A 23,795-nucleotide genomic window follows, 5' to 3' on the forward strand; every position below is an offset into this window, starting at 1 on the left:
ACCTTTGGGTTTCCAATTATTCAGATCTGACTCACATGCTGTAAGAACTGCAATGTTGGGGATGCCTGGGTGGCTCAGTTGGTTAAGCGCCTGCATTCGGCTCAGGTCCTGATCCCGGGGTCCTGGGACTGAATTCCACATCAGGCTCCCTGCTCAGAGGGAGCCTGCTTCTCCCTCTGCCTGCCACTCCACCCTGTTCCTGCTTTCTCTCTCTGACAAAGAAATAAATCTATCTTAAAAAAAAAAAAAAAAAGTTGCAATGTTGAACTGTGGTATGAAGATGATAAAAATGGGAGATAAATATCTTTAATTCAAAATAAACCACCAAGGGGCACCTGAGTGGCTCACTCATTTAAGCATCTGACTTGGGCTCAGGTCCTGATCTCATGGGTTGAGGGATCAAGCCCAGCTCAGCAGGAGTTTTCTTGGATAGTCTCTCCCGCTGCCCCTTCCTTCCCCGCAATCTCTGCCCAAGTAAATAAAATCTTAAAAAAAAAGGGGGGGGGGATTAAAGCCTCTGCCTTGGCTTGGGTCATGATCCCAGGGTCCTGGGATCAAGCCCCACATCGGGCTCTCTGCTCAGCGGGGAGCCTGCTTCCTCCTCTCTCTCTGCCTGCCTCTCTGCCTACTTGTGATCTCTGTCTGTCAAATAAATAAATAAACAAAATCTTAAAAAAAAAAAAAGGGCCAAAAAAACTCCAGATTCAGAAGCCAATCTGAAAAGGCTATATCCAATCTGAAAACTCCAAAGAGCAAGGTAAAAATTTAAACCTAGTGTATCTATAACATTAAATATTAATAGACTAAGCATCTCATTTTTTAAAAGATTTTATTTATTATTATTTGACAGAAACAGCAAGAGAGGGGGAACACAAGCAGGAGGAGTGGGAGAGGGAGAAGCAGGCTCTTTGTAGAGCAGGGAGCCCTATGCAGGGCTCGATCCCATGGCCCTGGGATCATGACCTGACCCGAAGACAGATGCTTAATGACTGAATCACCCAGGTGCCCTATAAGCATCTCATTTTAAAGGCAGAGAATATAAGAACAAGTTTTCAAAAAACAGCATCTAACTATATACTCTTTACAAGGGCCACACAGATGTATGTCAAAAAGTAAAAAATGTAGAAAAAAATAAAGCATGTGAACACTAACCATGAGAAAGCCAGAAAAGTTATATAAATTTTAGACAAAATAGACTTTAAGAGAGTAGCGTTACTAAAGATAAAGGGTATTTTATATTTATAAGAGCCAATTCACCAATCTTAAACACTCATAAAACAGAAGAGAGAACAACTGTTTTACCTTTTATTTCTTTCTCTTGTCTCGCTGCACTCTTTACTGCCTGTATTTAACATGGTACGTGAAGGCCTGGGCAATGCAGCACGGCAATAAAAAGAAATAAAAGGTGTCAAAATTGGAAGGAAAGAAATAAAAACTCTTTTTCAAAGGTATCATCTATACAGAAAATCCTGGGCAGCACTAGAATAAAGGAATTTAGCAAGACAGTTAATATGTTACCCTTTCCTTCCCCTTTCAGGATACAAAGTCAATGTACAAAAATCAGTTGTGTGGGCACCTGGGTGGCTCAGTGGGTTAAGCCGCTGCCTTCGGCTCAGGTCGTGATCTCAGGGTCCTGGGATTGAGTCCTGCATCGGGCTCTCTGCTCAGCAGGGAGCCTGCTTCCCTCTCTCTCTCTCTCTCTGCCTGCCTCTCCGACTACTTGTGATTTCTCTCTGTCAAATAAATAAAATCTTAAAAAAAAAAAAAATCAGTTGTGTGACAACGTGAAATGCTGTTGAGTATGAGGAGCAACAGAAACTCATTCCTTGTTGGTGGGAATGTAAACACATAAAGCCACTTTGGAAGAGAGTTTAGCAGTCTCTTACAAAACTAAACACACTCTTACCATAAGATCCAGCAATCATGTTCTTTGGTATTCATGAAAAGAGATGGTAACTTCAATGCAGATAAAAACCTACACATGGATGTTTAAAGCAGCTTTATTCATAACTGCCGAAAATTGAAAGCACCAAGATGTCCCTCAGTAGATAAATGAATAAACTGTGGTACATCCAGACCATGGAGTATCGTTCAGTACTACAAAGAAATGAGCTATTAAGTGAAAGAAGCCAATCTGAAAAGGCTATATACTGTACTGATGCCAACTACATGACATTGAGGAAAAGGCAAAATCAGAGACATAATAAAAATTCAGTGGCTTCCCAAGATTGGGGGTTAGGGGGAGTGTAAGATGGCAGAGAAGAATAAGCAGATTTTCAAGGCAGTGAAATGTATGAAAGTATAACTATAGATACAGGTCATTAAACATTTATCCAAATCCAAAGAATGTACAACACTAAGGTAATACACCCTAATGAATCCTAAGGTAAACTGGACCTTAAGTGATTATGATGATTATGATTTGTCTGTGTAAGTTCATCCTTGGTTTTTGAAAGAAAAAAATATATATATTCTGGTGAATGATGTTGAAATGGGGTAGACTACATCTGTGTGGGGACAGGGGTATATGGGAAATCGATGTACCTTCCTCTCAATTTTGTTGTAAACCTAGAACTGCTCCAAACAATAAAGTCTTTTAGGGGCGCCTGGGTGGCTCAGTGGGTTAAACCTCTGCCTTCGGCTCAGGTCATGATCTCAGAGTCCTGGAATCGAGCCCCACATCTGGCTCTCTGCTGGGCAGAGAGCCTGCTTCCCCCTCGCTCTCTGCCTGCCTCTCTGCCTACTTGTGATCTCTCTCTCTGTCAAATAAATAAATAAAATCTTAAAAAAAAATTAAATTAAATAAATAAAGTCTTTTAAAAAAGTCAGCCGCACTTCCATATACTAGCAATAAAACAACTGAAAATTTACAGGATGTTCAGAGGCTTATGAAAAAAAAAAAAAAAGCCGGGACACCTGGGTGGCTCAGTTGGTTGAGAAGGTGCCTTCGGCTCAGGTCCAGATCCCAGCATCCTGGGATTGAGTCCCACATCAGGCTCCTTGCTCAGCAGGTAGCCTGCTTCTCCCTCTGCCTCTGCCGCCACTTGGCCTGCCTGTGCTCGCGCGAGCTCTCCCCTCTCTCTCTCTGGCCAATAAATAAATAAAATCTTTAAAAAAGAAAAAAAAAAAGCCAAAATGTCCAACAAGGAAAAAGTAATAATAAATAATCAAACCATAACTTATCAACAAAATATATTACTATACTATCACTTAAAACACATTAAAACAAAACAAAACAAAAAAACCATATCCTCTACATCAGTGTTTCTGAGAGCCTTTTAACTCATGTCACCTTATCCCTTTAAAGAAACATAAAAATTTCATCTTGTTACCAGTCCAGCTCATCTGAAGATCAGAATATGTCTGTTTCTCACTTTACTTGGTTAGTAGGAAAAAAGAATGGAAAAGAAGGAAAAACTAAGGGGCGCCTGGGTGGCTCAGTGAGTTAAAGCCTCTGCCTTCGGCTAAGGTCATGATCTCAGGGTCCTGGGATCAAGCCCCACATCGGGCTCTCTGCTCAGCAGGGAGCCTGCTTCCTCCTCTCTCTCTCTGCCTGCCTCTCTGCCTACTTGTGATCTCTGTCTGTCAAATAAATAAATAAAATCTTAAAAGAAAAAAAAAAAGGAAGGAAAATTCTTCATCAAAATTTCAAAACCCATTATGAAATAACATTAAATAAAAATGGCACAAAACAGTAGCTACAGGCATACGAACTATATACACGGAAGACAACGGAAATTTGAATGTATTTTTCTCCTTAAATTTACTTTGGGAAAAGAAAGGACTTAATTTTGCTTAGAATAGTGAACTAAAAACCTGAGTATCTAGATCCTAATTCCTCCTCTATTTTAGAAACATTATGTAATTTCTAAATCTCAAAATTTTCAACAAAAGTAAGTAGATTAATTTTTTTTTTAAGCAGGCTCCATGCCCAGTGTGGAGCCCAATGAGGAGCTTGAATTCACAACCCCGAGATTAAAACCTAAACTGAGATCAAGAGTCAGATGCTTACTGATTAAGCCACCTAGACGCCCCAGATTAAATTATTTTTAGGGCCTTCCATTCTAATACCCCACGGCTTACTCTGTTACTATACTTGGCCAGGATATGTTCCCTTAGTTTTTTTATGTAGTACCAAGTACACTGTACCTTTATTATGACTTTCTAAAAACTGCCATGAAAATTATGATCCATTATCCACATTCAGTTCCCTTTCTCCAGGCCTCCTATCCCATTTGTTTTAAAGGCCATTCTAATCCAGGAATTCAGTTCCACTTCTAGGGAGTTTCTTCTACAGAAATACAGTGCTAGAAAATATGTACAAAAGATATGTGTAAGAATATATATTGTAGCAATGGTAGTAAAACAATTTAAAACAATGGAAACAACCCATATTTCCATCAACTGAGAATTAAACAAACAATGGTATTGCCATGCAACACTCAACTGTTTCAAAGAAGCTGATCTACACATAACACATAAAAGTTAACAGACTCTCTTCTCTGAGCAAAATACTGTAACTTCTCTGAAATCCAGCCTCTTAAATACCAGACACTAATAACACCTTCTTCTGGGTTTTCATGTGTATCAGCTATTTAAACCCATCAAAGCCTAGTACAATGCACTGCACAAGCAGATATTCAGTATTCAGTATATGTTACCCTTTCCTTTATCCTTCAATCATTATAAAATCTTCCTAACTGGATTCTCCGGCTCTAATCTTAACAGATTCTCCAAGCCACTCTGGACAGTAATTTTCCTAAAACATCATTTTAAACAGTATCACTCTCTTGCTCAAACACTTGCCTACCAGGAAAAAATTTTAACCACCACACAACAGCTCCATTTAACTTTTAAAAACTTACCCCTCATAGCTCTCAAATAGGAGCTTATCATGCGGCCCTTAAAAGTCTGCCTCCTCACTGCCATTTAGAGACACAATACACATTACCTTTATGACTCTGATCATTTTCAAATGCAAGTCTCATCCTCCCACTGCCAGCCCATCCAAATCTATTCATACTTCAAATACATACTGCAGACTAACCTTCCACAAAGCCATTTTAAAATTATCTCAGTTTACTAATCTGTTCCCTTTGAATAGTATCTTGGAGTGATTGTAATATTCACAGATGCACACGCACGCGCACACACACAATCATCATTGACTTTGACACTCTGCTAAGAGTGAAGTCAATTTTCAGTAATTAGTTGAGAATGGGATAAACAACAAGGTCTAAACTACATAAGCAGGTACTTTTCTGTAATTCATTTAATAGAAATGCCTAAAATAACTGCCGGTTGATTTCCCAAGCTTTTACAATGTAAAGAGAAAAGCTGAAAATTATGGTATAGAATTATTGACAATATAGTCCCTGACCTGTACTTTTCATCTCTATGACCTACCTAATTTATAACTGGAAGTATGTACCTCTTAATCCCTTTTACCCATTTTGCATCACTCCACCCACCTCCTCTCTGGTAACCACCAGTTTGTTCTCTATATCTAAGAAACCATTTTGTTTGCTCAGTTGTGTGCTTTAAGATTCCACACTAGTGAAATCATATTGTATTTGTCTTTCTCAATCTTATTTCACTTAGCAAAATACACTTTAGGTTCATCCATGTTGTCGCAAATGGCAAGACCTTTTTTTTTTTTTTTTTAATAGCTGAGCATTACTCCATTGTGTGTGTGTACACACACACATCTTTATCTATTGATGGACACTTGGGTTGCTTCCATAAGAAGCTTCTAGATAAAAAGTACAGCACAGGGAATATAGTCAGTAATTTTGTAGTAACATTGTATGGTGACTGCACTTATGAAGAGTACTGAGTAGTGTGTAGAATTGTCAAATCACTAAGTTGTACACCTAAAACTAGTACAGTATTCAATAAAAAGAAAAAAAATAATGTAAGACAGTCCCTGAAAAAGGAATTGAGAGCCACAGTGTGAAATGCAAAACAAAAGAAGCAGCAGCTATCTTAGGCCTAGACACATATAGAGTTTGAAGGGGAAAGGGGCAAAGATTGATTCAACCCCTAAGATGAGTATACAGTCTAGATTAGTTAGAACACTACTTCATTTGATGTTACGCTTTGGTTTGATTTACAGTGTTTGGTTTCTGTTCACCAGGGAACTTCTGTTCACAGTCTGAAATATTTTATTCAGTCAGTGTTGCTGGTGGGATGGGGGGCATGATCATGATTAAAGAGATGGAAGGAGGTGCCAAAGAGGAACAATAATAGAAAAAATAACACTAGGAAATGCTTTTAAGTTTATATTGCACATATATAACCAATAGTTCATTAAACCCGCAAAGCAATATGCGGAAATAGGGAAAAAAATCATGGTATAGGGGTGCCTGGGTGGCTCAGTGGGTTAAGCCTCTGCCTTCAGCTCAGGTCATGATCCCAGGGTCCTGAGATCGAGCCCTGCACTGGGCTCCCTGCTCAGTGGGGAGGCTGCTTCTCCCGCCCCCCCCCCCGGCCTCTGTCTGTCATCTGTCAAATAAATAAAATCTTTAAAAAAAAAAAAATCATGGTATAGCAAAAGACCTTTAGTATCTATAGCTACCCACTTTTAATATAAGTTCCATAAAATAAGTTTTAATTTTGTTAATATTCCTTTGTGTTAATTTGAATTGACATATGCTTCTTACTAAAGAGAAGAACTCCCAGTATTTCATAATTTTTACTAATTGTTTGGTTAAATATCTCTTCCATGTTATGAAGACCAAGGATAGGACCTGAAGACAAAATTTCAATAGACTCATTTAAATAAACTTCTTAAATTCTCCAATTCTTCAACCACCAACTTTTATCTCCTAAGCCTCTGGTTTTTTTTTTTTTTCAGGATTTCTGTAGGAATGAAAGGAGTAAGAAAGAAAAGGAAGAATCTTTTTGTTTCTTAATACCAAACCCTTTATTTTCAAGTTTAGTCCTATCCTAATTGTTAACCATCATCCCCAGATTGTTCCAGCATCAGCTTAAAAATGTATTCACCAGGGGCGCCTGGGTGGCTCAGTGGGTTAAGCCACTGCCTTCGGCTCGGGTCATGATCGCAGGGTCCTGGGATCAAGCCCCGCATCGGGCTCTCTGCTCAGCAGGGAGCCTGCTTCCTTCTCTCTCTCTCTGCCTGCCTCTCTGCCTGCTTGTGATCTCTGTCAAATAAATAAATAAAATCTTTAAAAAAAAAAATGTATTCACCATATAACTAAATCCTTTCAGGTTCCAAAAGTCACAAAGAATCTTCTCTCAATCAAAATAAAACTCTCAGTAACTGGCTTCAAGACTCCCTATCAACCACGATTCTCCCAAAAGAGCTCTCTTAATCTTCCCCAACCAAAACTGTTCTTTGAAAGTAATCTTTTGTCATCTAGCAGAGAACTGCTAAAACACTGCCAGAAGTTCTTAAAATGAAATCTGTTTCACTTGAACTAATTTTCTACCCTCCTTGCTTCCATACAATTCTACTTCTTCTCAGTTCAATCACAACTGCGCAGAGTTGCTTCAACAAGTCGCTCTCCCGGGGCACCTGGGTGGCTCAGTAGGTTAAGCCTCTGCCTTCGGCTCGGGTCATGATCTCGGGGTCCTGGGATCGAGCCCCGTATCAGGCTCTCTGCTCAGCGGGGAGCCTGCTTCTCCCTCTCTCTCTGCCTGCCTCTCTGCCTACTTGTGATCTCTCTCCGTCAAATAAATAAATAAAATCTTAAAAAAAAAAAAAAAAAAACAAGTCACTCTCTCACCCTCAAGTACTCCTTAGCTAGGTTTGCCCAACATAGTGAAACTAACATCCTTAGGCTTGAAAGGGCATCTCAAAGGTTCAAAAATATACACCCATTAAAAGTCAACCTATTCTTATACTTTAATATTACACTATTCTCTAATATTAACATTTATATATATAAAGTAAGAATTCTAATACTTTAGGATTGACAAGAGTCCAAGATGGCAAACGAGTGGGAGACCTTGATTTTATCTGATCCCAGGAATTCAGCTAGACAGCTTATCAAACCATTCTGAACACCTGCGAACTCAAAAAGACACTGAAGAAAAGAATAGCTGCAATTCTATGAACAGAAAAGCAACCACCTCGGGCGCCTGGGTGGCTCAGTGGTTAAGCCGCTGCCTTCGGCTCAGGTCATGATCTCAGGGTCCTGGGATCGAGTCCCGCATCGGGCTCTCTGCTCAGCAGGGAGCCTGCTTCCTCCTCTCTCTCTCTCTCTGCCTGCCTCTCTGCCTACTTGTGATTTCTCTCTGTCAAATAAATAAATAAAATCTTAAAAAAAAAAAGATAGTGATACCTTTAAAAAAAAAAAAAAAAAGAAAAGCAACCACCTTCCACAAGGTAGGAAGTACAGAGAAGTGAATCCAAGGCAATATACAGGAAGACAGACTGCGAAGCTGGGGGGGAAGAACCTTTGCTGGGACACCGTGGTCTCAGAACACTCAGGGTCATAGAAAGACTGGGAGTGACTGAGTGCCACAGAACTCCCAGGCATCAGAGCAGGGAAGCTGGCTGTGAAGAGTGAGCTGAGGAGTGGGCTCTCAGCACGGGATTGCCAAAAACTATGACCCGCAGCAGTCCAACCACTGCTCTTCGATCAGGGACCCAGCAAGCAGCAAAACCGCAAAGACTCCCCTTCTTCTCCCAGGAGGAATAGAGTGGGTACACACAAGAATCTGCTGGGTTTAGAGACTCCAAACTGGGTCCTGGGTCTGAGAGAAACACTCAGGCACAGGCTGGGTGAGCACAGAGTGTGGGCAGAGACCACAGAGACCAGAGTGATTGACTGCTTTCCTGTGAGGGCACACTGCAGAGTGGGACCCCAAGCTATTAGCTCCAGGCCAGAGACTGGGAGGCCACCAATTTCATTCTCATCCTCTAAATCTGCTCAGGAAAGCCTTCAGGGAACAAAAGGAACATAGAGCAAATCCGAGCAGATTACTTAGCCTGACCCCTGGCAAGGGCAGTGCAATTTCACCAGGAACAAAGACATTTGAGAATCAACCCAACATGCCCCTCCCCCAGAAGATGAGCAAGAACATCCAGCCAAGATCAAATACCGATCAATGAGAACTGCAAAACTCCAGCACTAGATGATTACAGCACACAGAATTCATGGCTTTTCAAAATATGAAAAGAGCCCAGAAGATGTCCATCGGATGTCCATCAACAGATAAATGGATAAAATAGAGGTGGGTGGGTGGGGTGTGTGTGTGTGTGTGTGTGTGTGTACACATATATACATCCAAAATGGAATATAATGCAGCCATCAAAAAATGAAATCTTGCCATCTGCAACAACGTGGATGGAACGAGAGGTATTACACTAAGTGAAATAAGTCAATCAGAGAAAGACAATTATCATATGATCTCACTGATAAGTGGAATTTAAGAAACAAGGCAGAGGGTCATAAGGGAAGAGAGGAAAAAATCAAACAAGACAAAACCAGAGAAGGAGACAAACCATATGAGACTCTTAATAATCTCAGGAAATAAACTGAGGGTTGCTGGAGTGGAGGGGGGGAGAGGGATGGGGTAGCTGGGTGATAGACATTGGCGGGTATGCGTAGTGATGAGCGCTGGGTATTTTGTAAGACTGATGAATCACAGACTGTACCCGTGAATCAAATAATACATTATATGCTAATTTAAAAGAATAGTAATTAAAGAAATAAGAATTCTGATACTTCAGACATCCAAAAAGTGCTTTTCCAAACTTAGTACTAAAAAAACCAGAACATTTAACATTTTATCATTTGCTTAATGCTGTATGTACTAAGTCTCTAAACATTTTAAGCTGCTTTATTTTTCTTTAATAAAACACTGTGCTTTACCCATCATAAATACTGCCTTGAAAATGTTTTAATGGATAAAATAGTCATGTTATAATGGAAATGATAACAAATCATTTATTTTTAAAAAGGCAGGAGAATACAGAACTAATCTTATTATCATAATGGAAATATATCCATTTTCTTGTACTGAATCAGGTATTACTCTGGGATTGAGTTTTAGACTATTTTACCTAACTCTACCCAACAGAAAACACATCTCATTGAGTTATTATTGTTCCAGTTGCAGCAATTGGATTAACCCATTTTTGGACAGCTTAATGTCCTCCAAATTCAATGAAATAACACATTAAGGAAATATCTGGGTTCTTATGACCCCAAATGCCAATCTCATCCCAAACTCCAACCCACTGGGTATCACAAGATAAAAGGGAAAAGAAAGCCAAAGGCAATGTGAAAAGGATAGAAGAAATCACTCTTCACTATTCCCAAAACCATGTCCTGCAAGGAATATAGTGACGGTCACAAATGAAAAAAAAAAAACAAAAACAAAAACACAGTATGTTGGCAAAATTGGGGCAAAGAGAAGAGAGAAAAATGTGGGCATTAAATTGGTAAGATAATTGGTATGTCCCCAAAATAAGCAATGTGTCCTGGTCTACTGGCTGGTGGCTAAAATTTACCTTAATCAATGCCTAAGAGTCTGCGTACAAAATAAACCTGCACTCTACAACTATGCAAACAGTTAACAGTTAGCTGGCTACTAGCCTATTGCTATACAAACAAAACCTACCACTTTGTATTTGAGGCACTGCTATCATGCCCAGAGGCTCCTCAAATCCAAACCAAAAATATCACCTCCCTCCCCCTCAATTAGCTGCTCCTCTTCCTATATTGCTAAATATTTACCAGCACCCATCTTATCTTCTAGCGTGCCTTCAAACTAGTAATTTATTGTTTTAAAAAATAAATAGGATCTATTTCCATCTTTTTTAATCAATATATAAATATTCATTTATATCTGTTTATATTTTAAAATGGAGTACTTTGGGAGCCCCCAAATGAATACCAAAGTGACCATGCTTGATAATAGATGCAGAAAAATATGCCATTACTTTGTCTTTTCAACAAATGGTTTTAGAACAGCTGGCTATCCATTTGAAAACAAAAAACTAAACTCCAATCTGAACCTTGCACTAAATACAAAATTAATTCAAACTGGATCCCAGATAGAAGCATATAATCCGACACTAAAAAGGAAGAGAAAACCTTGCTGACCTTGGATTAGGCAAAGATTTCTTAGGCTTTGTACCAAAAGCATAATCCATAAAAGAATAAATTGAAAAACTGTCGACTTTATCAAAATTAAAAAACTTCTGCTCTATCAAAGATACTGATAGAGAAAATACTAGTCAAAGACTGGGAAAAAACATTTCCAAATAACATATCTGATAAAGAACTTGTATCAAGAATAAATATAGAACTCTCACAATTTAATAATGAAACAACCCAGTAAAAAAAAAAAAAAAAAAAGACAAAAGACTTAAAACAGACATTTCAATAAGGAACATACAGATATGCAAATAACCACATGAAAAAAATGCTCAACATCCTTAGTCACTAGGGAAATGCAATTTTTTTTTTAAATATTTTATTTATTTGTTTGATAGAGAGAGATCACAAGTAGATGGAAAGGCAGGCAGAGAGAGAGAGAGAGAGGGAAGCAGGCTCCCTGCTGAGCACAGAGCCCGATGCAGGACTCGATCCCAGGACCCTCAGATCATGACTGGAGCCGAAGGCAGCGGCTTAACCCACTGAGCCACCCAGGCGCCCCGGGAAATGCAAATTTAAAATACAGTGTATACCTCTACACACCTATTAGAATGCATAAAACTGACCAAACTAAGCATTAGCAAGGATGTGGAGAAACTAGAACTTTCTAACACAGCTGGTTGAATGTAAAATGGAACATCCATATTGGAAAATAAGACTGACAAATATAAGTTTGTCATTTTTAAAAAAAGTTCAACATACAAGTACCATATGATCCAGCCATTCCACTCCTACCCAAGAGAGGAGGGGGGATGTGTCCACACTAAGACTTGCATAGGAATGTTTACACACGGGGGCACCTGGGTGGCTCAGTGGGTTAAAGCCTCTGCCTTCGGCTCAGGTCATGATCTCAGGGTCCTTGGATCGAGCCCCACATCGGGCTCTCTGCTTGGCAGGGAGCCTGCTTCCCCCTCTCTCTCTGCCTGCCTCTGCCTACTTGTGATCTCGCTCTCTATGTCAAATAAATAAATAAAATCTTTAAAAAAAAAAAAAAAAGAAATGTTTACACATCAGTTTTATTTTTATGAATAAAAAGCCCTACACAATCCAAATATCCATCAATAGGTAAATGGATGAACAAACAGTGGTACGTTCATACAATGGAATTCTATCCAGAAATAAAAAGGAATGAACTACTGATAAGTACTACATGATGATTCTATGAGACAGGCCCTACTGAACGTGATGATTCTAAAAATAATAACTCAGCTGAATGAAAGAAGGTAGGCAAAAAAGCACACTGTATGTTTTCATTTATATAAAACTCCAGAAACACAAACTATTTTTTAGTGAAACAAACTGGATCAGTAGTTGCCTAGGGTAGAATTACAACGGAACTCTAGGAAACTTAAGGGGTGATAAGTTCATTATCTTCAGTATGGAGTTTCACAGGTGGGTATACATATATATAATTCATCAAACTGCACCTTTTAAATATGTGCAATTTATTGTATGTTAATTGTATCTCAATAAATTATTAAAACTGTTAATAAAAAGTAAATTTTCTGTTCTTTAGAAGAATTCTTAAGAAAGGATAAAAATTACAAAGTATCAGCATTTGCCTAAAAAAGAAATTGAAAAATTAATATTAGGGGCACTGAGCAGCCCAGCAGGTGCAGCATACAACTTGATGCTGGAATTCTAAGTTTAAGCCCCACACTGGATGTAAAGATTACTTTAAAAAGAACTCTTAAGGGGGCGCCTGGGTGGCTCAGTGGGTGAAAGCCTCTGCCTTCGGCTCAGGTCATGATCCCAGGGTCCAGGGATCGAGCCCCGCATCGAGCTCTTTGCTCAGCAGGGAGCCTGCTTCCTCCCCTCTCTCTCTGCCTGCCTCTCTGCCTACTTGTAATCTCTGTCAAATAAAAATAAATAAAATCTTTAAAAAAAAACAAAAACTCTTAGGGGCGCCTGGGTGGCTCAGTGGGTTGAGCCTCTGCCTTCGGCTCAGGTCATGATCCCAGGGTCCTGGGATCCAGCCCTGTGTCAGGCTCTCTGCTGGGCAGGGAGCCTGCTTCCCCCTCTCTCTCCCTGCCTGCCTCTCTGCCTACTTGTGATCTCTGTCTGTTAAATAAATAAATTTTTTAAAAAATAAAAAAAATTTTTTTAATTAGGTCCAGTGGATTCTGAGGGTATACAAATAGTTAGAACACATCAAATGTAAAATATACAGACATATCTCCAAGATTTTATAATCCTTTAAAAAGAACTTACTACTTTAGGCAAATGTTAGGAAATCAACTCTTTTCTGAACCTTGGTATATGAAGACGAACAATCAAGCATTATCATGCCTTTCCTATGACCCTACCTCTGGGTGACCAATAGTATATTCAAGAATCTCTTTATAGCTAATAAGTGAAATAACAATTAGAATGTGATCATTCAAACCCCTACTGAATTAACAAATATAGGCATGGTATATATATAGCTGCTAATTTCACAAAAAGAGACAAATATATATATATATATATATATATATATATATATATATATTTACTGATCAAAGAACATACCATTACCTATAATAATCTCACCAAAAAAAATTTTTTTTCAAAATAAACTCAAATGAAGTCTGACCAAATCTCAAAGTCCAACTAATTTACTGGAACTAGAACAGAGAATACACTATACTTTTAATTTTTATGAAAGATAACTTGAGACATCAATCAGTTGCAATGCTGACTGAAAGTACTTACAACTTTAAAATATATAAACAAAAAATTCAGGTTACTGGAAATCTGAACACTAATCAGACATTCAATTCCCTACTAAGGAACTATTGTTTGCTTTTTGATGTGATAACAACATTACAGTTATGTTTAAAAAGCAGAAAGGGTTGCCTGGGTGGCTCAGTGGGTTAAAGCCTCTGCCTTCGGCTCAGGTCATGATCTCTGGGTCTTGGGATCGAGCCCCACATCTGGCTCTCTGCTTAGCGGGGAGCCTGCTTCCTCCTCTCTCTCTGCCTGCCTCTCTGCCTACTTGTGATCTCTGTCTGTCAAATAAATAAATGAAATCTTTAAAAAAAAAAAAAAAAGATATGAACAATTTGTTTCATAGAAGTTTAGCTAAACTTTGTTAAACCATCTGGGCCTGACAGCTACACACGATGAAGGGAGGATTCCTACACAGAATAACGTTTGATCTTTTGACTTTTAATTACACAGCACCATAGGCTGCATACTGATTATTTGCCATTTACTACAACTTGCTTCATGACTTGGTATGTGGTCAAAATTTCATAAATGTTCTGTGTACTTAAAAAGGTATATGATCGGGGCGTCTGTGTGGCTTAGTGGCGTAAAACCTCTGCCTTTGGCTCAGGTCATGATTCCAGGTCCTGGGATCGAGCCTCGCATCGGGCTCTCCGTTGAACAGGGAGCCTGCTTCCCTCCTCTCTCTCTGCCTGCCTCTCTGCCTACTTGTGATCTCTGTCAAATAAACAAATAAATAATCTTTAAAAAAAAAATGTACATGATCTAGGGCGCCAGGGTAGCTCAGTTGGTTGAGCGTCTGCCTTCAGCTCAGATCATGATCCCAGGGTCCTGGATCAGGTCCTACATCAGGTTTTCTGCTCAGCAGTTCCTTGCTTCTCTCTCTGCCTGCTGCTTCCCCTGCTTGTGTGCTGTCTCTCTCTCGCTGTCAAATAAATAAAAATCTTAAAAAATAAAATAAAACAAATGTTTAAAAAATGTGTATGATCGGGGCGCCTGGGTGGCTCAGTGGGTTAAAGCCTCTGCCTTCGGCTCAGGTCATGATCCCAGCGTCCTGGGATCAAGCGCCACATCGGGCTCTCTGCTCAGCGGGGAGCCTGCTTCCTCCTCTCTCTCTGCCTGCCTGCCTCTCTGCCTACTTGTGATCTCTGTCAAATAAATAAATAAATATTAAAATTTTTTTTTAATTTTAAAAATGTGTATGATCTAATTATTAGGTGCAGGTTCTCTAAATGCCCATTGGCTCAAACTTGTTAACTTTTATCCAAATTGCATTTTACTAATATTTACTTAAGTGTATTATCAAGAGGTAAATAAAATATTAATAGCATTTATCATTCTAAATGTCAATTTTAAATATATGTTTGAAGTTATATATACACACAAATTCATGACTTATCTTTTCCCAGAAATACTTGTTTTCCCAATGGATTATCTAAATGAATTTCTCAATCCCTGTTAATGTTTTTGTCTTAGCCTAAATTTTCTTAAAACTAATATACCTATAACAGCTACTTTTTGGTTGCTTGTGTTAAAATGTTTTAGACCCTTACTCATATGCAACAATGTAATTATTCATTTGCTCCCTTTTAAAGAAATCCTATCCTGGAGTTTTCTCTGCCAAGTGTATTCTGTTTACATCTCTCCTGATAACTGATATAGTTGAAGTTATTTTCACCATTTTATTTTATTTTTAATATACTATGCCTATATACTATGACTTTACTTTTCCTTTCTTTTTTTTTTTTAACTCTTCCTTAAAACTTTTAAGATTACCTGAAAGTATCAGTATCACTATTCTCTTTATCTAAATACTAAGACTTCAGGAAAGCTTCAACTCTGAGCAGTACCATTCCTGAATATGCATTATTTTCTAGTACAATATTTCATTCTTATGCATTTAAGTTATTTATTGTGTGCATTTATTTGTTGTTTTTTTTAATAAAGCAGGTAGCCAGATTAGGATACATGTTGACTTTTTTGTTAAGAGAGAGACAGCACAAGAAGGTGGAGAGGAAGAGGCAGGCTCCCCTCAATGAGGAGCTCAATCCCAGAACCCTGAAATCATGACCTGAGCCAAAGGCAGACGCTTCATCAACTGAGCCACCTAGGTGTCCCATGTTTACCAATTCTTTAACTTTGCATCTTGCATGCTCTTCTATATCCTGGGTTCAATTTCCTTTTACAAAGTATAACTACCTTCAGTAGTTCTTTCAGTAATGGTCTATGAGCAGTAAACTTCCCATCTCCATCTGCAAAATATATTTATTTCTCCATCACCTTTTATTTTTCCTTGAAGATACTCATCTATTGGTTTTGACCTCTATTCATCCTCATGGTATAACTGCCATCAAGTTATAATTGAGTTGTCTTTCTCTCTGGCTCCTTTATTACTCCCTCTTTACATTAAATGCCCAGAATTTTCACTAGAATATATTGAATTACATTCCCTCTGCTTACAGACTGCTTAGTTTTTTATTTTTAGGCACAGTCACATAAAAGAGAAAACATGATCTGATTTTCTTAATTCTCCCAAAGATTATTCAAAACCAACTCCAGGGGCACCTGGGTGGCTCAGCGGGTTAAGCCGCTGCCTTCGGCTCAGGCCATGAACTCGGAGTCCTGGGATCGAGCCCCACATCCGGCTCTCTGCTCAGCAGGGAGCCTGCTTCTTCCTCTCTCTCTGCCTGCCTCTCTGCCTGCTTGTGATCTCTCTCAAATAAATAAATAAATAAATAAAAATCTAAAAAAAAAAAAAACCCAACTCCATACTAAATGTGTGAGACATTAATTCATTACATGCAGTAGATGCCCTAGGGTAGTGGTTCTCAAACTTGAGCATGCAAAACACCTGGGGAACTAGACTCCACCCACAGTTTCTGATCCAGTAGGTCTGGCATCTTGCCATGAATCTGCATTTCTAGCAAGTTCCCAGGGGATGCTAATGCTAATTCTGGTGGTCACATAATCATGCTTTAAGAATCACTGTTGTGGGGCACCCGGGTGGCTCAGCTGGCTGTCTGCCCTCCGATCAGGTCATGATCTGGCTCAAGTCATGATGTGGGTCCTAGGATCAAGCCCAGAGTCAGGATCCCTGCTCAGTGGGGATCTTCTCCCTCTCCCCCTGCTCTATCCCCAATTGTGCTTGCTTTCTCTTCCTCATTTTCTCTCCCTCAAATGAATAAATTAAATCTTTAAAAAAAGAAAGAAAGAAAGAAACACTGTCTGAGGGATTAGGGATAATTACCTCATGGAATCCCATGTTGATAAGGACCACAGGGATTTGTCCTGCTTCTTAAATCTAGAGATTAGTATTTCTCATCAAGTCCAAACAGAATTTAGCTTTAAATACTGCTCTCTCCTGTTTCTTCTTCTAGAATTCCAACTACATAACGTAACAATGCTTAACAGTCCATCATCCAGCCGCAACTGCTCCAGTTCATTCTTCACACAGCTCTCAGGCTAAAATCAAAACTTGTTCATATCACCTCCACTACCCAAAACTGTTGTTTACTGGCTCCTCTACACCCAAAGGAGCAGTTCTTTATGAGGAAGGATACTTGGATGGGCTTTAGAAGACATGAAAACTTTTGAGTATTTACATTACGTTACACTTATTTTTTTAAAATACCATCTAATAAGTCTGTGAAATCACCCAGATAAGTACATTAAAAATCACTAACTTAAATTCAAATGAGTCGGTATGGCACAGAAAGCTTTTCCTGATCCATGGCTGCCTAACCTACCCTTACACCATCCTATGCAGGCCATGCTTTCAAAATTTCTTCACTGTACACATATCACCTCCACCTAGAAAAGAATGCCCAATAGGCCTCTCACGGGCCTAATTAACTTCTCTTCCCAAGAGGTCCAATATCACCTCCTCCAGGAAACTTCAACCGACTTGAGTTAGTTGCTCCCCTTTCTATTCTCTCTCAGCATCTTGTACAAACATCCACTGACCTTTCACCCTTCCAATTAGTGGTCTACAAAACTATCTTCCTTTATCAGCATATCAGTTATCTCCAGTTATCTCCAGCAAGAACTTATCTTTAAAGAACTTATCTTTAAAGAACTTATCTTTGCAAGAACTTATCTTTGCAAGAACTCCAGCAAGAACTTATCTTTAAATCCTCATAGTAGATACATGTCTGTTTTCATGTAGATTTTCAAGGGAACCAGAGATTCAATGGCAGTAAATGGCCATCTATCTAGTTTTGTCTCACATTTCTCCACAAAATACTTCAAAGTATCAAAGCAAGGATTATGCCCCTATAGGTCTGAGGCCTGCACTGTCAATACAACCAAGAGAAAAACAGCAAAGGGATAATCAAATCCGGAAGAGTTCAAAAACAGTGGAGGGGTAATCAAATCTGTTCAAAAATCTTCATTTAAAAAAAAAAAAGGCTCTCATTTTAATTCCTATACAAGTCTATTTGCTTTATATGATTATCTAATACACAGATGTGCATATTACAAATTCTGAGAAGATTCCTTGTTATTATTTGTTAAAACACATAATAAAATCCCTTTACAAAAGTATACAAAATCCCTAAAGTAAATGGCTCTTTCCATGGACAGAGGGTGGAAATGTGAGAAGCCAAGGAGGTCTTTTGCTTATTACTTTTCAAGTTTATCAGTTTATATCAGTTTACCATCTGAACTTTTTTTTAAATAATGTATCACTTTAGAAACCAGGAAAACAATGGAAAGTTTAAAAAAAAAAAAAAAAGAGCTACATCCTATGTACGCTATTAAGAAAAGAGCTAAATTATGTAATCATTTTAATATTGTTTCTTACCAGATTTAAGACCTGAAATTTTGAAGATGGCACTTGGTTTCCCATTTGTGACAAATCCTAGGAGTTGCCATACAGGCATTCCGTTTGAATCAGGATAGGAAAAGTAGACAGATCCTCCCATTCCCTCAGGAAATGGGATTGTTCCCAGCATAAAAACCACAACGTGGTTGATACTTTCATAATCAGGCAAGTCAAAAACAAATTTATCCTCTGCCACTTGCTGTGCAGCTGTTTGCACCTAGAAAATAAGAGACGTGTCTTAGTTTAATAGTTTGAGGAGTTTCTACAACCCTTATAGTATTTCTGTAAGCTGTTATTAAGTCAATTATATTATTAAACCCAGTATAACTTTGGGTTAATCTGATGGTCTATATGGAATTTCCAATATTTCAGTGTTAAATTTAAAAAAGAAAGTCCAAATATATACATATATATGTGTATATATATTCAGCCTTAAAATAATCATTTAATGAATGTAACCTTTAAAAAATAGAACTAAATTATTTCAGAAGTGCCCTGAAAAGAATTTACTTACATAAGTAAATCACTACGGCTTCAGCATATTAAAGAAATTAAAGGTTGTTCAAAATACCACACCACCAAAGCCTTATCCTCTAGTATGCAAAGTACAGGAAATTAAAATGGGTAAGCAATACAGAAAGAATTACTTAATCCTCATTGCAGGGGTGCCTGGGTGGCTCAGAGTGTTAAAGCCTCTGCCTTCGGCTCGGGTCATGATCCCAGGGTTCTGGGATCGAGCCCCGCGACAGGCTTTCTGCTCCGCGGGGAGTCTGCTTCCTTCTCTCTTCCTGCCTCTCTGCCTACTTGTGATTTCTGTCTGTCAAATGGATGGACAAAATCTTAAAAAAAAAAAAAAACCTCATTTGCAGATTCCCTATTTATTAATCTGCCTACTCACTAAAATTTATTTATATGCACAAAATCAATATTCATTGCACTTCGGTGGTCATTCATGGGCATGTTCATGCGCAGAGCAGCAAAAATTTTAGGTTGCCTAATGTACACATTCCCAGCTGAGATGGAGAAAAGTTAGCTGTGCCTTCTTTATTTCAGCTCTCATAGTGTAAACAAATGTGTTTTTCTGCAGTCAATTTAGTGTCATGTCCGGTTGTATTTTGTGCTTTTTGTTGGTGATTCCGATGTTTAAAATGGCCAAGGTGAAATGTTGGCTAGTAGTCCTAAGTCTGAACCAGTTATGTGCCTTACTGAGAAAATATGTAAGTTTCATTCAGAAATGAGTTATGGTGTTACTGACTGTTAAGTTCAATGTTAATGAATCAACAAAACATATTAAATAAGATGTACTTAAACAGAAACATACAGAAAACAAAGTTATGTACTGACAGGCTAATAAAAACTGTCATCAGAGGCTTGAAAAAAACCTAACTCTGTGTTTCCCCTAAGAGCAATTATTCAGTATTTACTAAGGAGGAACTGAGTATTCACACTGACTTCACAGAACTGAACTACTATGAATAACGAGAATCAACTGTATGTATAAGAAGCAAAAATCCTACTTTGAATGTGCTAAGTGAGAACCTGTGAAAGTTTCCTCTTGACTCATTTCATAATCTAATTTTCTGTTCTAGAATTGAATGTCAGTTTCTAGAATAAGATCTTTTCTTATTTTGAAGTTTGAGAAGTTTGAGAAATCTACTTCCAAAGAGAAAATTCTTTATTCCACTTTCAGAAAATTACTGATTATTGCTGTATCACGTCCATTAGCAAAAATGAAGTATTACTTCTGAGGGCTCTCTGGTCAAAAGGCTGTCAAGAGTTTACATCACACGGTTTTCTGGTTTTCTTTTTAATTGCTATTGCCATTCCATTCACCAAAACACCAAATCTGAATTACTACCAGTATTTTAAGACTCTAAATGGTCAAATCTTATTACCTAGAATGCAGTTTCTTTTCCTTCGCTAATAGTTGTTGTCGTTACTAAAATGCTTACTTTTTTTAATACCCTAGCTACTACTACAAAGAAATTTCAAGAATTTATTGCTATGTATTATCAATAAATATGAACTGTCCTTAATTTATTCCCAAGAGACCAAAAATGAATGTTCTTAAAATCAAGTTCTCTTAAAATCAAGTTCTGCTTCTCTCTTCTGAAGTTTTCCAACCTCATTAAAAACTGTCCACTTTATGGGGCGCCTGGGTGGCTCAGTGGGTTAAATCCTCCACCTTTGGCTCAGATCATGATCCCAGGGTCCTGGGATCCAGCCATATCGGGCTCTCTGCTTTGCAGGGAGCCTACTTTCTCCTCTCTCTCTCTCTGCCTGCGTCTCTGCCTACTTGTGACCTGTCAAATAAATAAATAAAATCTTAAAAGAAAAAATAAACCAAAAGAAAAACATAAATGTAAAACCAAACTGCGTTTATTAGTATTAAATTCAGTTTCGCCAGCTTTGGGCATGCACATAATCCTAAAAAACATATAAAATGGTGGTATTTACAAGCCACGAAATAACCATTAGGCAAAATAAGTATCAGTTAAATGTCAAGTCTACCAAGCACCAGACAGTCTATAAATCTGTACTATGACACACTAATACTTAACCTTAGGGAAAAAGATAACTCTTTTATTTAAGAAAAAATTTTCAAGGAATTTAACTGAGGAATTAAACTCATAATATTAGATGACTGGACTTTTCTAGTTAGAGAATAAGGAAGTTAAGTTTTGGATATCTCCAGGTCTATCTGCCCTTCATTTTGAACATGTTCTCTGTTTAACAGAGTCCAGACATCTCCTAAAAGTCTTATCTTTAAAGAACCTCTACTGGATAGCTATCACAGAGGTTAGGTGTTAGGTAAGTAGCCAAAGGTATATGCTGTAATTAAATTTTCTTCCAAATTAGTTAACAACATGGGATACATGGAATGAATCCATGTGGCCTTTTCTTTAAAAAACGCACACACGGGGGCGCCTGGGTGGCTCAGTGGGCTAAAGCCTCTGCCTTCGGTTAGGTCATGATCTCAGGGTCCTGAGATCAAGCCCCCACATCAGGCTCTCTGCTCAGCAGGGAGCCTGTTTCTCCCTCTCTCTCTGCCTGCCTCTCTGCCTACTTGTGATCTCTGTCTGTAATAAATAAAAAAAAAATCTTTAAAAACAACAACAACAACAAAAAAAAACCGCACACAGGGGCACATGTGTGCCCCTGATGTCCTGGTCATGCGCTCAATCCCCACGTTGGGCACAGAGATTACTTAAAAATAAATATATAAAGTAAAATAAAACACACACACAAATTTTAAAAGTCATTCATTGATGACATTCACTCATTTGAGTACCACACTTATCCCCGGCTCTTCTTTTCATTTTCCCTGCCAACAGCAGGAGCAACCCAAAGTTATCTCACCAATATTATCAATTACCAATTACCACCATCACCAAGGCGGCCAGCCTCCCAGTCATTCAAGAAACAAAGAGAATCTGAGGCTAGTAGTCTCCAATTTATCTTTGTAGTTTCTCAGAACTGTGTACAGAATACATTACCAGAAGTTGATAAAAAATTTAATTCAACAAATGGGCTGCAAAATTTAACAAAGCAGGGAGCAAAAAGAAAAAAAAAAAAAAAAAAAAAGAACTCTGGGCGAAAGGAGTGAAGTCTAAAAGGGATTTCTGGGTGGTTTCTACGGAGGCAAGCAAGATTCATCCTCTAAATCATTTCTCAACAATTCCAGGTGCTGATCCCATTTAACTCTAATACTCTGGCAAGGCTGATTATTATCTCTTCTGACCAACAAAGATTTTCAAAGCTCATACCCTTCTGGGGTATCTCGGCCATGACTCACACTGAAGTTTAGGCATTTCTATCAGCCAACTTCCGATTACTTTAATCGTATTTTTTACTGGGGTCCTTCCCAAAAGGACCCCAAATGTATACACTGCCCCAGCACCTTAATCTCTTAGAAACAGTATGTTACACACGAGATTCAAATGCCAGGTTTACCTCTTAAGTTACTGCATGAGCTAGCTCAGGACAAGTATTTAAACTGACGATTAGGCTTTAAGTTCCTCAACTACAAAATAAGAATAACCATCTCACGAGTAAGATTAAATTTGAGTTGCTAAATAAGCGCTACCAGAAGGCTCAAACTATCAGAAATGGACCAAAGACGAGCACCGCCTGCGTATATAGATAACGCACACTCGATAAAAAGTAGTTCATGTGGCTACTATTCAAATGACTGAAGAGAGCCGAGAAAGACATCACCCCAGCACCCACGCTCCACTCTCACATTTAGCTGGAAAGTACACGAAAGGGGGGTTTCCCCCACCTCTCCGGCACCAGAGCACCTTCCCCTTCCCGCCTCGCCCCCGGGCGCCCTGCCCCCCTTCCTGATACCACCCGGCCCCATCCTCACCAGCCTCCCTGCCACCAAGCAGCCAAACATGGCGGCGACTCCGCTCAGCCGCCAGGGACCCGAAGCCGGCGACTACAAGTCTTGGGACTACTGCCCTAGTGGAGCACAAGAACCTTCCAGAACATGCAGGAAGACACCTGCCCCTCCGCTACATCGCGACTAGGCCAGCGGCAGGAACGCCTTCTGGCCCCACGACCTCTGACTCTACTTCTTAACCAGCACGCTTCTCAGGTAGCGAGTACTTCCGGGGCTTACACCAGCCTCAATACCCAAGGGAGAAAGTCAGGCCGGAACCAGAAAAAGACTACAAGTCCCATATTGCCCTGCGCTGTCTTCCGGGAGGAAAGTCAAGAGGGCTTGTCTTTCCGGATTGACTATCCACGCCACAATTTTTTAAATTCGGTGCCAGTACGTTTTTCTCACATTTGTGTAACATTTTAGAAATTATAGTGCGCTTTACGATAATCACTTCTCCAGGTCCTGGCAAAAACCTTATGAGGTATGGAAAGAAATTGCCTAGAACGACCAGTTCCCTGTCTTTACCCCGCAGTAAATGTTGAAGCTTGAATCCGAGTCCTGATCGAAATCCAGGGCTCTTTTTCCTACACAATGTCTTAAAGTACTAATTTTTAACCAGCCATTTAGTACTTACTGACAACTTTATTGTAGTTCTTTTCAGCTTCACTTAACTCCCCCATTTATTTTCTGTAAAACTGTAAGCAAGATACTATAATAACTTTATAAATTTGTGGTTTAATGTTCC

The 23,795-nt window shown here is 38.9% G+C and overlaps 1 protein-coding gene across 5 annotated transcripts in view; it reads right to left on the reverse strand.

Moving 5' to 3' along the window:
• HIKESHI (heat shock protein nuclear import factor hikeshi) overlaps positions 1-23,314 on the reverse strand; it is a 41,133-nt gene extending 17,819 nt beyond the window's left edge. For 3 of the 5 annotated variants that reach the window (XR_014316366.1, XM_082749098.1, XM_082749097.1), the window contains exons 1-2: positions 23,033-23,293; positions 18,643-18,880 (exon numbers count right to left, since the gene is read on the reverse strand). Coding sequence is in view for 3 of the 5 variants with exons in the window: in XM_082749098.1 (XP_082605224.1) it covers positions 18,643-18,880; positions 23,033-23,062 (268 nt within the window). In the remaining 2 variants the exon portion in view is untranslated. Of the gene's footprint in view, positions 1-18,642; positions 18,881-23,032 lie in introns of all 5 variants that reach the window. The other 2 variants (XM_082749096.1, XM_082749099.1) reach the window with 2 other exon arrangements.
• Between the last annotated feature and the right edge of the window lie 481 nt (positions 23,315-23,795).

The sequence above is a fragment of the Mustela nivalis genome (assembly GCF_964662115.1).
Source record: "Mustela nivalis genome assembly, chromosome: 9".
NCBI classification, from domain to species: Eukaryota; Metazoa; Chordata; class Mammalia; order Carnivora; family Mustelidae; genus Mustela; species Mustela nivalis.